Source organism: Hyperoodon ampullatus (assembly GCF_949752795.1).
Source record: "Hyperoodon ampullatus genome assembly, chromosome: 6".
Lineage (NCBI taxonomy): Eukaryota > Metazoa > Chordata > Mammalia > Artiodactyla > Ziphiidae > Hyperoodon > Hyperoodon ampullatus.
In genome coordinates this window covers 125,766,356-125,783,540 of record NC_136919.1, presented here as the reverse complement: position 1 = coordinate 125,783,540, position 17,185 = coordinate 125,766,356, and the positions used below count along the sequence as shown (strand labels likewise).

General features: G+C 42.3%; 1 protein-coding gene across 1 annotated transcript in view; it reads right to left on the bottom strand.

Annotated features, from left to right (window-relative positions):
- NEK1 (NIMA related kinase 1) overlaps nucleotides 1-17,185 on the bottom strand; it is a 150,372-nt gene that overhangs the window by 78,121 nt on the left and 55,066 nt on the right. Inside the window, exons 11-15 of the mRNA XM_079705795.1 lie at nucleotides 14,335-14,486; nucleotides 4,012-4,071; nucleotides 3,714-3,773; nucleotides 3,572-3,619; nucleotides 3,005-3,079 (exon numbers count right to left, since the gene is read on the bottom strand). Of these exons, the coding sequence (XP_079561921.1) occupies nucleotides 3,005-3,079; nucleotides 3,572-3,619; nucleotides 3,714-3,773; nucleotides 4,012-4,071; nucleotides 14,335-14,486 (395 nt within the window). The remainder of the gene's footprint in view (nucleotides 1-3,004; nucleotides 3,080-3,571; nucleotides 3,620-3,713; nucleotides 3,774-4,011; nucleotides 4,072-14,334; nucleotides 14,487-17,185) is intronic.

Here is a 17,185-nt window from a genome sequence, read left to right as displayed (position 1 = left end):
CACAATCGAAAGCACATCCATCACCCCAAAAGGTCCCTCATGTTCCTTTGCAGCCAACACCCCCTCCTTCTAGCAAACACTGATCTGCTCTCTGTCACAGAAATTGGATTTGCCTTTTCTTATCGTTTCATACAAATGGATTCATACAATATATACTCTTGTGCCTGGCTTCTTTCACTCAGTATGCTTTTGACTGACCCATGTTGTTACAGGTATTAATAGGCTATTCCTTTTCAATGCTGAGTAGCATTCCAGTATATTGTCAAACAACAGATACACTCTTATATATAATGGTTATCTATATAATCAAACTATATATGTGGAACATTTCATAATTTTTCTAAAAATACACTTTCATAAGAGATACATCAAAAATGGATAAAGCATTGAAAATCAACAATTTAAAAAAAGAAAAAAATACCTATCAGAAGAATCAAAAAAAAAGAAAAAATGGATAAAGCAAAAAGTCCCAGATTTTGCAGATACTAAGTAATCAAGGACAGTAGGTTATTTATACTGTGCATAATGTCTTGGTATTTAGAGGTATATAATAATAGAATATTAACTTTGAAATATTTCCTTTAATGTTTAGTTCTTGTTTTATCTTTATTTTTGGGAATCTCCTTAATTCGATTCACATTTTTACTGAGCTTCCAGGTCCTTATCAACTGTACAGAAATCAAACAGCTGAAGAAGTTAAATATTTCAAACCTCATGGGGAATAAATTCAGAAACTAACATACTTTGCTTTACGTCATGGAAAATAAATTGTTTTATTAATCCTCACAGAAAGCAGTATAGAAGTTTATGAAGCAAAGCAGAAACCTATTAAGCACATAGTATCTCACACTGTTGAGAAACTATAATCAAACATTGATAAAACTGGACTTTAGGATTAAATATGGCTTTAGACATCATAGGGCAAACTGCATAAAGAAGATATACGCAAAGGGAGAAGAAAAAATAATCAAATTCTCAGCACTAATCATGGACTGATATAAAATGCTTGACAAGATCTGAGGGCCTGCACTTTGGTAAGATTTTACTTTCTAATCATATAAGATATGGGGTTAGTTATTTTAGAATGGGCCAAATTCTGTCTGAGTCATTCCTTATCACTCAGGAGGTTAAAAGTTCAATTTCATAGTAAATTGGATAGTACAATACAAAAATAGTAAAGTACAATTTTAAAGATAAAATTGTATTACTAAAAACTGTGTAAGTCTATATTAATACAGAATTAGAAAAAGTGACTCCTACTGGGTTATTGATATGTGATACGAAAAATGTGTCATCTCAAGACACTGAAATACAAACCAAGATAGCCAGGGCAGAACATGTGTATCTACATAAACAGATAAATTTTTATTCAAATCATATCTTTCGGGGAAAAAGAAACAAGTAAGAATGGTAATCATTTCAACTTAACAAATATCTACTGGGCACCTAAATACCAGTTTACTGAGCACGGTCAGGCGAATTCACAGTCTAAAGACCTTAAGTAACAGCTGATTGGATGATACACATTAAAACTGATAATACAGAGGAATAACAGTATGTATTCATTTTTTATTGCTGTGTCATAAAGTACTACAAACTCAGCAGCTTAAGACAGACCCATTTGTGGTCTCAGGAGTCTGGGCATGGTTAGCAGGGTCCTCTGCTCGGGGTCTCACCAGGCAGAAGTCAAGGTGTCAGCCAGGGCTGTCCTTCCCATCTGAGGCTCAGGATCCTCTTACAAGCTCACTGGTTCCTGGCAGAATTCACTCCCTTGTGGCTGTCACGGCTAAGGTCACTACATTCTTGCTAGCTGTTGGTCAGAGACCACGATCAGCTCCCAGAGGACACCGGTGCTTCCCTGCCACGTGAATGCATGCTTCTTCCCAGGCCAGCAGAAGCTGTCTCTCTGACCTTCTCCCTTCCAGGCTGCTATGAGGGAGGCTTATAAAATAGTGACGTGACCACAGGAGTGGCTACCCCATCAGCAGGGCCATACAACACAGCTTAACCAAGGGGCTGCGACACACCCTGTTCACAGGTTCCCCCATGCTTCAGTGGAGGGATAACATCAGGCCTGACCCCTGGAGTCAGGAATTTGGGGGCCACCTTAGAATTCGGCATGTAAAGGATGTTATGAGGGCAAGAGAAGAAACACAAGATTCAGACTGGCAGAGCAAGGCAAGGAAAAGGAGCTTAACAGGTGAGTCCTTGCAGGTCAAGCTCAGGCACTGCTCTTGAAATTTTTTTTTCTTTCTTTCTTTGTTTTCTTTCTTTCCTTCCTTCCTTTTCTTTCTTTCTTTCTTTCTTCCTTTCTTCTTTTAAATGAAGAAATTAAGGCTCAGAAAAGTTAAGTAACTTGCCCAAGGTTGTACAGTGTGGACCTGCCCAAAGGAAATATCTGAATTAACCTACCTAGGTAAATGGCTGGTTAGGTCACTGGTTACCTAGGGAAATGGCTGGAGGTAGGAGAGAGAGTGAGGAGGGACGGAGGGTGCCCTCAGGTAAAGAGAAACACAGGTGTCAGGACGTAGCTCCAGCAGGCCCCACACAATGGGGACGCTGCAGTACGGTCCTCAGCTCAGCATGACGAGAGCACACGGCACTGCGGGGCGGGACCGGGATGAGTGCGGAGAGCCTGGCAGGGCCCCGCTCACTACGGCTCTTCTGAAAATGGAACGTTCAGGCCTGCATGAAGCTACAGGAGGACTTCAGGCAGAGTGGAGACAAACTGTGTTTGATTTTAAAAAGATGCCTCAGGCAGGAATGGTGTATTACAGCCTTCACAGCAAACTTTTTATGCAATTTCAACAGTGTCACATATTAGTTATCAGTACAAATTACATACCAAATATGTGCAGGGAAACTAAGGAGTCATAATAGACGCTGAAGAACTCTAGTGAAAAGTAAGTGTATCCCCCCAAAAAGCCAGCTGTATACCTTTTCAAGAGCAGGAGGAAACTGGAGAAAAAGCAGTAGTGTAAGTGCACTGGCACCAAAGGCCTACCTTCATTTCACCGCTTCCACCAGCACTCAGCACGTTTCTCCATCCTTGTTCCCTGGCCCTATTTATTTTCTCCAACTTTTGGGGAAAAGAAACAAAGAAACAAAACACCATTTCAAATATTTAGTATAAAGTACATGAAATACATTTAGAAATAAAATGGAATCAGTGTCTCCCTTTAAAAAAAAAAGGGCGGGGGGGACTTCCCTGGTGGCACAGTGGTTGGGAGTCCTCCTGCCAATGCAGAGGATGCAGGTTTGATCCCTGGTCCGGGAGGAGCCCGCGTGCCACGGAGCGGCTGAGCCTGTGTGCCACAGCTACTGATCCTGCGCTCTAGAGCCCGCGAGCCACAACTACTGAGCCCACAGGCCTAGAGCCCGTGCTCTGCAGCGAGAGAGGCCACTGCAATGGGAAGCAAGTGCACTGCAGCGAGGCGTGGCCCCCACTCGCCGCAACTAGAGGGGACCTGCGTGCAGCAATGGGGACCCAACACAGCCAGGAAAAAAAAAAGAAAAAGGCGCCTGTGGAGGAGGCAGTGCAGCACACCGGGGAAATGGACCATCCTCTTACCCTTTCCTTTTCTTGCCTTTTCATCTGTTCAGCCTTCATTAAACTAATCTGTAACAAGTTTTAAAGACAAACTTTTTAGAACTCTTGAAACTACTATCCTCTCCAACTTGGCAGGGGAAAAAAGTAAGAGCAAAATAACTACCTGATCCTTTTGTTTCTTTTCTTTTTCATTCAATTCCAACCTTCTCTTCCTTGCTGGTTCCTTAAATAAAAAAAGAACATTTTTTATCAATAATAAATACTACTTCTTCTAGTTTCATCAGTAAAGCTAGCATACCAATGGTAGATGTATGCCCAGGGAGGTTAAAAAACAGAGATAAGTTAGAGGTATTTGTTCGAAAGAAATAAGGAGGAAAGGTTTGGAGGTTTTATAAGATTTGTTTCTTCTTTTATAATTATTTTTACAAAGCTTTAAAATAAGCAGACAGATGTCTTTATACCTCAAACAGTTTCCTCCTTTCTTCTCCAGGATTCACTTTCTTCACTGGACTTTGATGGGCCTGGACAAAAAGTAAAACTACAAATTAGATAAGGATTTTGAAAAATTCAAATGTATGGAAATTAAAAACAGGAAAAGATGTAAAGCCAATACTGCTATAATTGTCTTTCAAAATATATTATCCCTGGGGCTTTCCTGGTGGTGCAGTGGTTAAGAATCTGCCTGCCAGTGCAGGGGACGTGGGTTCGATCCCTGGTCCGGGAAAATCCCCCATGCTGCGGAGCAACTAAGTCTGTGCACCACAACTACTGAGCCTGCGCTCTAGAGCCCATAAGCCACAGCTATTGAGCCCGCGTGCCACAACTACTGAAGCTGACACACCTAGAGCCCGTGCTCCGCAACAAGAGAAGCCACCGCAATGAGAAGCCTGCACACTGCAACAAAGAGTAGCCGCCACTCAGCACAACTAGAGAAAGCCCACGTGCAGCAATGAAGACCCAATGCAGCCAAAAATAAATAAAATAAATATTTTAAATAAATAAAAATAAAGTCACCTATAAAAAAGTAGATAAAGGACATACACAGAGGTTAGCAAAAATAAAGGAAATAGCCACCCAAGTCAAGGCAGAGAATACTGCCAACACGCAGAAGCCCTCCACCAGAGAGGTAGCCACCATCCTGACTTTACTAATCACTATCTTGCTTGTCTTTATGGCTTTGCCAATTATGTATGCCTTCCTAAGCAATACAGTTTAGCTTTCTGTGTTCTGAGTTGTGTATTAATGGAATTACACAATATACATTCCTTTGTATCTCACTTCTGTTGCTCAACATTGTTTTCAGAATCGTCCATATTACTATTTGTATCTGCATTTGTTTTCTTCATTGATAAGTAATACTCCATTGATGTTGATTCCTTTCTTGCATAGTTATCTTGCACTTTTCTCAGCAGGTCTAAAGTATTTGAGAATAGGGAGATTGGGATTGACATATCTACACTAATATGTATAAAATAGATAACTAATATGAACCTGCTGTATAAAATTATAAAATAAAGTATTTGAGGGAGTCTGTCACTCGGTCTCTCCATTTCCTTTTCTGATTATCCATTTTTGCATGCTGAACTTCTATCAGGCCACTTTACTGAATTCATTAGTAGGGTTCTGCTGCTTCACCAGGAGTTTCTACATAGGGAATCATATCATCTGTAAATGTCTGTTTTCTCTTCTCTCCCAGTATTTATGTTTCTTATTTCTTTCTCTTTTTAATTACATTAGCTAGGCTTCTGGAATAACACTAAATAATAGCAATCATTGCAAACATCTTTGTTTGGCTCCTAACTTTAATGTAAATGCTTCCAATGTTTCAGTATTATGTATGATGCCTGACATGGGTTTCTAGTATACATAACTGTGTCATGTTAAGAACTTTCCCCTCTATTTCTTGAATGAAAGAAATTTGGATTTTAAAATTATATTTATTTATTTATTTATGGCTGCGTTGGGTCTTCATTGCTGCGCGCGGGCTTTCTTTAGTTGCGGCGAGCGGGAGCTACACTTCGTTGCGGTGCGCGGGCTTCTCCTTGAGGTGGCTTCTCCTCTTGTGGAGCACGGGCTCTAGGCACGCGGGCTTCAGTAGTTATGGCATGTGGGCTCAGTAGTTGTGGTGCACGGGCTCTAGAGCACAGGCTCAGTAGTTGTGGCACATGGGCTTAGTTGCTCCGCGGCATGTGGGATCTTCCTGGACCAGGGCTGGAACCTGTGTCCCCTGCACTGAGAGGTGGATTCTTAACCACTGCGCCACCAGGGAGATCACTGGATCGTTTTTAAAAACCATTTTATTGAGGTACGATGGACATACAAAAAGTTGTACATGTTTTATGTATACAACCAAAGAAGTTTTTTTTTTTAAGTGTTAAATTCTACTGAACTTTCAGTATCTACTGAAATCATTTATGTATGATTTTCTCAACTTACTAATGAAGTGAAATTAACCAGTTTCCTACTGTTGAACCATCCTTGCATCCCGAAATGTATCCTATTAATAATTCTTAAATCATTCTTTTGATAAATGATTTGAGTTTTTGAAAAACTTCTTTTAGGATTTCTGCATGTGTGCTCATAAGTATAACTGACCCATGGATTTCTTTCCTTTTTTATCCTGGGCTAGCTACTCAATTTTGTGAGCAATGTTAAGCCTACTGTATGATCAGTTTTTCAAACCGTTCAAAATACAATTCTATATACCAAAAAAGATTAAAAGTATTTACAGGAAACTCTAGTTATTTATCATGAACCAATTTAAAATTTTTCAGCTACCTTAGGAAAAAATGAATATAAAAAGAAACACTGTACAAAATTATTTACCTATGTTGGGTTTCAACTCAAAGGAAAGCAAATGCTACTTTAAAAAAATTATTTCAGTGGTCATTTACATTATTATTAAAATAATTCAGTATTTGATTAAATCATTAAAGTGTCTCCACTAACAACTCCATTTCAAAAGCAGCTGTATTTTGGCAAAAGTCAATGTCAGGAAATTACTCTCATATATCACTTTTTGCTTCAACTTCCTAAATTTTGTAAAATGACCATAACGGATGAGCACTAAAATTCTAAATGAGAATTCAGAATATTACAAAATAAATATGACCCACAATCAATATGAAATTAATATAATTAATTCCAGAAATATATTACTGTTAAGATATTATATAGCTCACGACACATAAAAAAGAACTAGAAAGGCACCAAAAGTTTCCTTTCACTAAAAAAAAAATTCAGAAAGATATTTAAAGCTTCTGCTTTAGAAAGCAACACGATACATACTTTAAACATAATTTCTTCCTTAGGAAATGCAACTAACTTATTTTAATGAATATATTATTTAATTTGAGCACAATAAAATGATAATATTTAGAATATGTAACACCATCAAATGGGTTGATAAACTGTTAAAATGAGAATAATGATTCTCTTATACTGTGTTTTGGCATTTTAATTAAATGACCATCATAAACCAAATCCATTTTATTGATACAGTATGTTTTAAACTCAAAGCTACATCATCAATGTGATAAGTGGTATTAAGTCTCATACCAGGGACTTCCCTGGCAGTCCAGTGGTTAAGACTCGGCACTTCCACTGCAGGGGGCATGGGTTTGATCCCTGGTCGGGGAACTAACATCTTGAAAGCTGCGCGGTGCAGCCCCCCCCCAAAAAAAAACCTCACACCATGACTAACTAAATGGCAAGTTTACTCCCTGACAAAACGACCCAAGCAGTAGGTTCCCGGAACCGTCCCATCTCCTCCTCACTGTATTATTAGATCCTAACTCCTAACCTAATGCTGGCTAGTTATTTCAATTCAACTTTCACTTAAGCTGAACCATGTATCTCACCACCTTGCCCCAGGAAAGACACTAGGGTTAATGAGATGACAATAATACTGAAATATTTAAAGAACAGTAGCCTTCAAACTTTTTGTAAAAGCAACCCACTGTAAGAAATATATTTCACACCCAGGCCCAATTAAGATACACACACACACACTCCCAAGTTCCATAAAATACTTTTACTATGTGTAGCTGAGTCTGTTACTTTCCATTCTATTACTTAAAAAAAAAAGTCCCTGCTCTTCACCCACTAAATGGTTTTGCCACCACTAACAGATAGCAACCTCCTCTTTTAAAATAGTCAAGAGAGCGTTCTGGGGGCTCTATTACTGAAGTACAAGGAAAAAACAGTTGTATATAATGTTTTTTTATGGCATTACAATCACAAAGTTAACATTTCCAAGTATGTTTTATATATACATATATAGAATTTAAACTAGTGGGGAATGCTACTCAGGAGCTTTGTAAAAATACATATTCCTTCCATACAAAAGAGTATTACTTGGCAACAAACAGGAATGAAGTACTGATACATGCTACAACCTTGGAAACACTATACGAAGCAAAAGAAGCCAGTCACAAAAGACCAGGTACTGTATGACTCCAGTTACATGAAACGTCCAGAACAAGCAAATCTATACAGAGACAAAAGTAGATGAGCGGTTGCCCAGGGCTAAGGGTTGGGGAAGAACGGGGAGTGAATGCTAATGGGAAAAGGGTTTTGCGGGGAGGCAATGAGAATGTTCTAAAGTCGCTTGTGGGGATGGTTGCACAACTCTTGCAAATTCATCAGAAACCATTTAATTCCAAACTTTAAATGGATGAGTTGTATAGTATGTGAGTTATATCTTGATAAAGCTATTTTCAAAAAACACATATCCCCAAGAGTTGCTGAATTATAATTTCTGGACACAGAGCCCTGCGTTCTATATTTTGACAAGTTCCACAGGTGAACCTTTATGTAGCAGGTCTAGCACTGGTCTCCACATTTGTGAACCACGACACCCAACAACTTAAAAATATTAACATGAGTGATACAGCATCTCACTATACATGATCAGCTTTAAACCAGATTACACAACTGTGTGCAACAAGAGAATGTTGACCTAAGACACCTACGTACTCTTGGGTAAGTCACATGAAAGCAAGAGTTATATTCATGTTTTGGTCCTCCAGATTGCCTCACATATAAGATACTCAAATATTTGTGAAATAAAAACGCCAAGCTGTTCCTCTAACATCACGCAAGTATTTTCAGAACACTATTTCTACACAGAAGAGAAAAATATGGTTACATAAAACATCCATACTAAAAGAAAAGCGTTGTTTTGTTTCTTTGCTAAAGTCAGAACCAAAATACTGAAACATACTCACGGAGCTCCCCCTGGTGGCTTCATAACCACTCCTTTGTTTTAACTGAAGCCTTTTAGAAAACAGCTATGATTATTAATAGGAACTGGAGCAAAGAAAGTTTTTATGACATGCAGATATTTTTATGATATGCTGAGTAATAAAAACTTAATGTGTATTACCTTAATTTTCTGCAGTTAAAAAGAGACAGACATGACTTTCCTGGTGGTGCACTGGTTAAGAATCTGCCTGCCAATGCAGGGGATACGGGTTCAATCCCTGGCCTGGGAAGATCCCACTACCCAATATCTTGTAATAACCTATAATGGAATATAATGCCCCCCCATAAACTGAATCACTATGCTGTACACCTGAAACTAACACAATATGATAGATCAACTATACTTCAACTAAAAAAAATTTACCATTTTAACCATTTTTTAGTGTACAATTCTGTGGCATTAAGTACATTCACACTGTCGTGCAAAGAAATCTGTCGTGAAACGTTGTTTAAATAAGCTGCATGATTATTTCATGTGCTAATTATTATTTAGTTCTCACTGGTCTGGTCTAGAAAATCATGCCAAATGCCTAAAAACTTTAAGGGCAACAACCTTGCCTGAACTCCAAAACTCTTATAACTATCACCTGAATCATGTACCTGTCTCTAACTACTTGATGGGATGATATCTGCCATTCAGGATATCATTAACTGGAATCTGAAAACACCACAGCGTGCTGCTCTTGCGTACTGAGTAAACGCTGACTGAAAATGAGGGAAACATTAAGAACACGACCAGCCACGTGAAAGAATAAACACTTGGCCACGATCCCACCCCAGGGTGAGGACCACCTGCTACAACTTCAGCCCAGCCTCACCAAGCGCTCTGACCTCTCCACTTGGTCAGGTGAACACTTGGCCCAGAGATAAGGCAAATGACCTTCTACAAGTCCACCCAAGTATGTATTTGGGTTACAAGAGAAAGTTAAAGGGATCATATTAATTTTTAGTCTCTTCAGTACAACTATGGATAATAATCTTAGTAGACTACTCGTCTTCCTAACTAAAGAGCTATTGAGTCTATTTTCTTCCTCCTGTGACCTTATGGAGTACAGACACATCCCAGTGTGCTCAGGAGGTGGTCATCATCATTTTCTCTCTCTTGGTTTTATTTTTCTAATAGTTATCAATCTGCTAACAACAGTAACAAAATGGCTTCTGCAGAGTTTCACTAACAACTTTTGCGTGTTACTCATTCTTTTAAAGAATGAACACTTGAGTGACTTGACAAACTCTAAGTCAGCTCTCTAATCCACCCATCACTCACTTATGCAGTCAGCGTTTACTGGGGGCCCCACTGGCTCAGGTACCAGCGAACCCGACCACCCCTGCTCTCACAGACTCACACCTCCACGGAGGAGGCTGGAAACAAGCACATGCAAGAAAAACAGCAGAGGAAAAAGCAGACGGAGCTGCGGGGGTGGGCCAGAAGGCTGGATGGCGGTTCTACCCGTAGAGTGGCGAGCACAGCCCGGAAGGAAGGAAGGAAGAAAACTATGCGAGAGAGAGAGTCCTCCAGGAGGAGAGAGGAGCAAGTGCAAGTGCTCTTCTGCAGGTAAGTGCTTGGCATGTCCGAGGACAGCAAGGTGTCACGAGCGCTGCTGGATGGAGACCAGCAAGGAGGGAGCAGAGATGAGACTTGCGGAGGTAACAAGGGCACCTTCTCCGAGCGGGAGGAACGGCTGCTGGCACCCCTTGAGCAGGAAAGGGTGACGATTACCCTTCACCATCAGAGCAGCATTGAGGCTGCCGTGTGCGGACAGACGCAGGACGCTGGTCTGAGAGCAGTGAGGTCAGGCCAGGGAGGGCGAGGTGGCCTGGACCGGTGTTTGACAGAGCGGCGAGCAGCAGTCAGGCTGCGAACAGAACAGGTTCTGCAGGCGGTGGACAGGATGTGACGGTGACGGGGCGTCAGCGGACTTCAGGGGCGTGAGGCAAGACAAGAACGATGAGCCTGGGGACGGCACGGGGACGGCCGTTCAGACTTACACAGCCTCACGCTGGGATGCCTGCCAGACACCCACTTAGAAATGCGAGGACAGCACCGGGCTGGAGCTCAGGAAAGGAGTCCAGGCTCGAGATGCAGGTGTGTCGGTTTACAGGTGCTGCCAGAGCACGAGGATGGTCCGGGAAGGAGGTGTCCCCGGCTGGCGTCCCGAAGCACTCGAGCGCCAGGGGTCAGCGAGAGCGGGAGGGGCTTGCACAGTGGCAGGAGGAGCCGGCGGGCGGGGAAGAGGACAGTCAGCAGAGCGTGATATCTGGACTCACGTGAAGAAGAAGTTCAGGAAAGAGCAGGTAACCAAGTGAGTCCAAGACTGAGGGAGAGGAAGAAGACACCTGACCCCTGGACGTACCCAACCGGGCTCCCTGCGGTCCTCAGGCCGCGTCCTAACAGCTGTGACAAAGCAAGAGCAAAGGGGAAGCAAGGAAGCGAAGACGTACAGACAAGGCTGGGGGAAGTTCTGCCGTTAAAGGAGCAGAGATACAGGGAAAGGGCTGGATCCAGGGAGACACGGGAGGGAGGATTTTGTTAAGAAGACTGAAGATATAACATGTCTGTTTGCTAACAGGAATGATTCAGGAGAGAGGAAAAATATGATACAGAAGAGAGGGTGAAGTCCTTTAGGAGGCAGAAATACTAACAACAGATGGTCCACAAACAGCTGGGTCGGCTCTGGATCAAAACACAAACAGATCAGCAAAGTAACAGGAAGAAAGGCAGGATATTTACAAACACCTAGGACTGACTGGCAGGAGGGCTGCTGAGTGTGGGCAATGACCTTGCTTCCTATTTCACTGAGAAAACAGAAGCAAGTGGAAGGAAATTGAGGTGAGGTGAAGAACAAGGAGAAAGCAGGAGATAACCATCTTAGAAAATGGGAGGGTAACTGGACTGTGGAAACATAACAGGGTGGTGGCGACAGTGCTTGCCTGACGCTGGGGGTTTAAATTTAAAGCGAGACCGGTTAGAACAGCTGCCTGTTTATCCCACCACATTCCACTGGGGCAAGACAGTCGAGGTTCTGGAAACTATTACAATGAGAGAACATGAAATTAAAGCCGGAGAAAGAAAATAAAAATGAAGAGACGGACAATGAAAAAACTAGTTAAGATCCATGGATCCAAACAGAACTAAGAAGTTTTGGTGGCAGAGTCCTCAGGGAATGAGCTGAAAACACAGGAAGTAGTGGTCAGAGAGTGGGGTACTTGTAACTGAGACTATGAAATAGATGCTATTATTGATGACAAATGTGATGGCATGACTACAGGGGAGACTTCCAAGGTGAGGCAGGAGACACGATCACTGATGAAAGAGAACCATCAAGAAAACAAGGCTGTGCACTACTGCAAGGGTCATCTTCTCAGATAATGAAGTCACCAAGAATCATGACAGTGCGGGGAAGTGTCTAAGGTGCCCCTCACACGGAGGCGCAGCAGCTGACACGAAGCCTGGCGGAGCGGCTCAGGGAGCGGGGCAGAGTCTGGCAATGACAAGCGAGGAACACGCCTCCATCGTCCCACCTCTAGGCCCGGCAGGACTGAGGGACCAGAGGGCAAACGGTCCCCAAGAGAGACACATGACAGTGTGTTCAGGGCAAGCCAGGTTTTAGAGCAAAAGAGGTGAAGACACTCTTGACAAGGTTAGAACAGGGGATTTTGCTGATGATGTGCTATCCGAGGCTCTGTGGAAGGGTTCAGGGTTCAAGGTTGGATCGGGGGAGGACCAGGGCCTTAGGGAGCTGAGAGGCTATGGAATGAGGGCACGCCGGGGGCGCTGGGTGACTTGTGGTGACTAAAGAGGGCTAAAGCCTATGATGGAATTGCTCCATTTAGGCCTGAATAAACATGGTACCAAAAAACATAAACACAAACGCGGTGTGCCAGCTGTCACAATGCCCCTCAGCTCGCAGTTCACCCTTCACCGTCCTGCTCGTGACCCTGGAGCTGGACAGGGCAAACCTCAGGCCTGCAGCAGGATGTAAGCTTTGTCTGCAGACCATGTTGGAGGGAGGGACGCTGCACAAGGAAAGGGCTTCTCTTCCTCTTGTCCCTGTGGGTGCAGGATATGCGGTGACACCACCCCTGCAGGCAGAGTACCCCCGGCAGCCTCTCTGCGAGTTTCAGCGGCAGCCTCAAGGCCAGCTGCCCGCCGCACCTGGTGCCCCAGCCGGCAGCCCAGCCCAAAGAGCCCAGCAGTGCCCTGCAGGCTCCTCCATGGGCCTCTCAGCACAGTTCACCCTATGAAGGTTCCAAGAGTCTGATCAGCTCCACAATGGACAGTCTCGCATCTGCCAGCCTCGGCCCTGGCACCTCAGGGAACTCCACTACCCAGGGGTCACCTCCATCCACACCCAGCAGGCTCTGAGTCTCGGCTTTAAGGGCAGGCGGGGTGATACTCTGGCCTCTGTCTCTCCTATGGGGCCCTGCCTCTGCACCAGGAGCAGTGCCTGCTTCCTGCATCTGTCTGCCAGGCCTGTATTCTTTAGAGTTCTCTTTACCCCTTAGAAGTCAACTACCTAAAAACAGATAATAATTACTTACACTAAACTTTCCCCTATCAAATTATTATGTTTTCTGTCTCCTGACTAGATGCTGACTTACATAACTTATTTGAAGACTGCTTTACAGGGATCATGTTGAACTACTTTATCATAGCTTCTACCCAAAGAGACGGACCACCCCTACTAGGAGGTCTGTCTTACAGCATTACACACCCCTTTGTAACTACATGTGTGTGTACGTGTATGTATGCATGTGCATATGCAAACCAACAGGTTCCATATACCAGAGAACACAGCTAGTGACGTGAAGAAAAATATCAAATTCCTGCAACTAATACTCTGTGTTCTTAGACACAACCCCTAAATGCTACAAGCCTTCATTTTCATCTGAAATATGACAGACTATATGATCATATTCCTCCAGCTCTATGATTTTATTTATCTCATCGTGAATTCTTTTTTTTTTTTTTTTGTGGTACGCGGGCCTCTCACTGTTGTGGCCTCTCCTGTTGCGAAGCACAGGCTCCGGACGCACAGGCTCAGCGGCCATGGCTCACGGGCCCAGATGCTCCGCGGCATGTGGAATCCTCCCGGACCAGGGCATGAACCCGTGTCCCCTGCATCGGCAGGCGGACTCTCAACCACTGCGCCACCAGGGAAGCCCCTCATCGTGAATTCTTAAATTCAAAATTTCCCCAGATTTTTATGATGTTTATCACAGATATTTACTTATTTTAGGCACAAAAACAGATGGCTCTGCTTAGGTTATTCAAAAATGATTTCATTTATAATGTTACTTTCTTTTTACAGCACCAGCTACTTTACTTAACTAATGTTTCTTTATGACTTCTGTAAGTCTCCCAAGTTTTAGAAGACTGGTGAAGCAGAGAACATTGTTCTTTAGTAACTTAATAAAAACAATCCTATGAATATCAAGATTAACTGAATTGAGCTACAATAAAATAAGGTCAAACTGAGCATGTTATTAATACACAGTTTGTAGCATGATCATCATACCTGTTTATGTTTTTGGAGTGGTTTCTTTTCATGTAATTTTTTATCTCCATATTTCTTATACGTTAAAGGGACTCCATATTTAGCAGCAGGCTTTGTAATTTTTGGAGCAGACACAACAGAAGCCAAGCTTTGTCCTGAACCTGGTCTTTTAGCTATGTGAAAAAAATAGAAAAAAATTATTTTCAGAGTTCTTAATTGGAAACCCCTAATTTCAAAATTCTTCAAGATGGCCTTGTTCATGTTCACAATCACTGAGATCACTGAATCTGAGACTTTTCATTAAACGTCTCACCCCCTCCTTACCGCACGGCAATGCCTCCATTAGGGCTATTCCACACTAAAGCCACTCTTTGAAAGAAGCAAGAAGCTAACTTGTTGAGATTTCTCACATGTTGAAACTTCTCACACAGAACAAGCATGTCCCTAAAACTGACTGTGGATGATGACTGCAAGTATCTGTGAATATACTAAAAAACACTGACCTGTTGACTTTAAATGGGCGAACTGAATGGTATGCGGATTATATCTCAATAAAGCTGTTAAAAATAAACTTTAAAAAGAACATTCAATGTCTTAGAAATTACTTTTGAAATCAGAATATAAACCTCAAGAGCAACTGCTAAACATTAATTCCATCACTATGAGCACTTTAATATTTGCTTCATATATAGTCTGAGTAATGCCTACACCTACAGACCCATTGAAGAACAGGTACTTAAAAGAATCTCTATAGCTAAGGGTCCCAGGAAATGAGTATGTTTATGCACTGCTGGTAGGAATACAAACTGGTCAAAGTTTCCAGAGAGCAATCTATATCAAGAACAATGTTTATGGGAACTCCCTGGCGGTCCAGTGGTTAGGATTCCACGCTTTCACTGCCAGGGGTGCAGGTTCAGTCCTTGGCTGGGGAACTAAGATCCCACAAGCCGCGCAGTGTGGCCAAAAGAAAAAAAAAAGAACAACGTTTATGAATTGATTGTAAAGAAATAATCAGAGAAACACAAAAATGTATACACAAGGGTAAACCCTGCAGTATTCCGTATTAAACTTTTATTGAAGCTCAGACAAGATTCAGTCTCGTCTGAAAAAGAAAGTCTACACCACACGGCCATCAAAGATACTAGAGGAGGTCAAAGAGTCTCCTCTGCTCGGAGCCTTCCTGGAGCCCCTTCCTCCAAGACCCCCTCCCCCGGCTCCGCCCCACTCCTCCCTCAGCCTGCCCTCCATCCCAGGGGGGTACCATGTCCTAGAGCCACGTGACCAACCTCTGCCAACAAGCACGCTTCTTCTTTAAGAGGGGAATGGAGAAAAAAATTACCTCGGAGTTCACGAGGAAATACTACCATGAAACTCTGTTCTTCAAAGAATATTTAACTGTATTAGAAAATGATCAACATGTAATACTGTGAATTAAAAGAAACAAACCTTTGTTGATATAACACAACCCCAATTTTCAATCATTATGCATCTCCTATCATGGAAAAAAATATACCAAATGTAACAGTCTGTGTTAACATTAGGGTATTTTTTTCTTCTTTTTAATTTTTATAAAGAACACATACTGTTCATATAATTTAGTAAACTCTTACAAAAATAAAAATGATATAAGCCATTTGATTGGCAGTTTAGAGATTCACAACTAATGTGTGTGGAAGATCTGAGACGCAGTGTGGTACAGTAAGTTTTTCCAAACACATACTCCAACTGTATCAGAACAGGAACCAGGAAATGTGAGAAAAAAAATTTCCCCTTTGAAAATTCAACTGTAAGCTCCAATCGGAAAACAGACATACAAAGTCACACCGCTGCAACCTGGCTACGTGTATTAACATAACCAAAGAAATACTGTGTGTCCCACAAAAGGAGCAAGAGGCACAAAAGCACAAACACTCCCCAGAGAAGAGGGAGGGTTACTCGTCTGGCTGCCGAGGCGAGGCTCCCAGCAGGAGGAAGCTTCCTGCCCACGGGGAGGGGGCCCACAGGGTAGGGCCTCGCCATCACACACCCCCTCCATCCAGCTCCTCGCACCAGAGCAGAGCAGGGCTCCTGCGCTCCGCCTCCCAGGAGACTCGCCCACTGGGAAGAAATGCTGACACGGGGATTCCTTCCTGCCTGTGTGACAAGGACGCTTTGGAGGAAGATGGGACTCCTCGCCAGGAGGGACACGCTGACCCTGCCCTGGGTCTGTCTCGTGAACTTGGTTCCAAGTGGATCTGATCTCCCAGGACTGCCAGTCTCGGCCGGCGCAGAGGATGAGCCCCAGGGTGTTTAAGAAGAGCTAACCCAGCTGGCCTCCCTGAGAACACACAGTTACACCATGTCCAGCTGATACGGACTCGCTTTTATGATACAGGATTTATTTTTATTAATGTGTTCATACTCAAAATGGAGAACATGCAAAGCATTATGTTTGAAAAACAACACAATCTTCAAATCTTAAATGACTTCCACTGATTTAAGAAACCCATTCTGAAATCATTCCATGCAGAAAAAATGTAATTTCCCTCTCACAGAGATACACTTACATACATAAACATAATATATAACCACACTCACAGCCCTACAAATGCTCCACCGCTGCTGGCTATATTTAAAAGAAAATCTATCTTTACTAAGGTGCCTGACTTCACACTGATTTACATTTAAAATATTCTAGAATACTAAATATTTCTCAAAGAAAATTATTTTACATAAATATTAAGTATTTCTCAAAGAAAATTATTTAACATAAAGATTTGCAGTTAACTAGGGCATTTTATAACATTTTCTAACGATGTTCTCAGAATATGAGCTGAACATTTGAATAAGACAGATTTCAAAATAGAATTCATTTAAATAAGGCAGATAATAA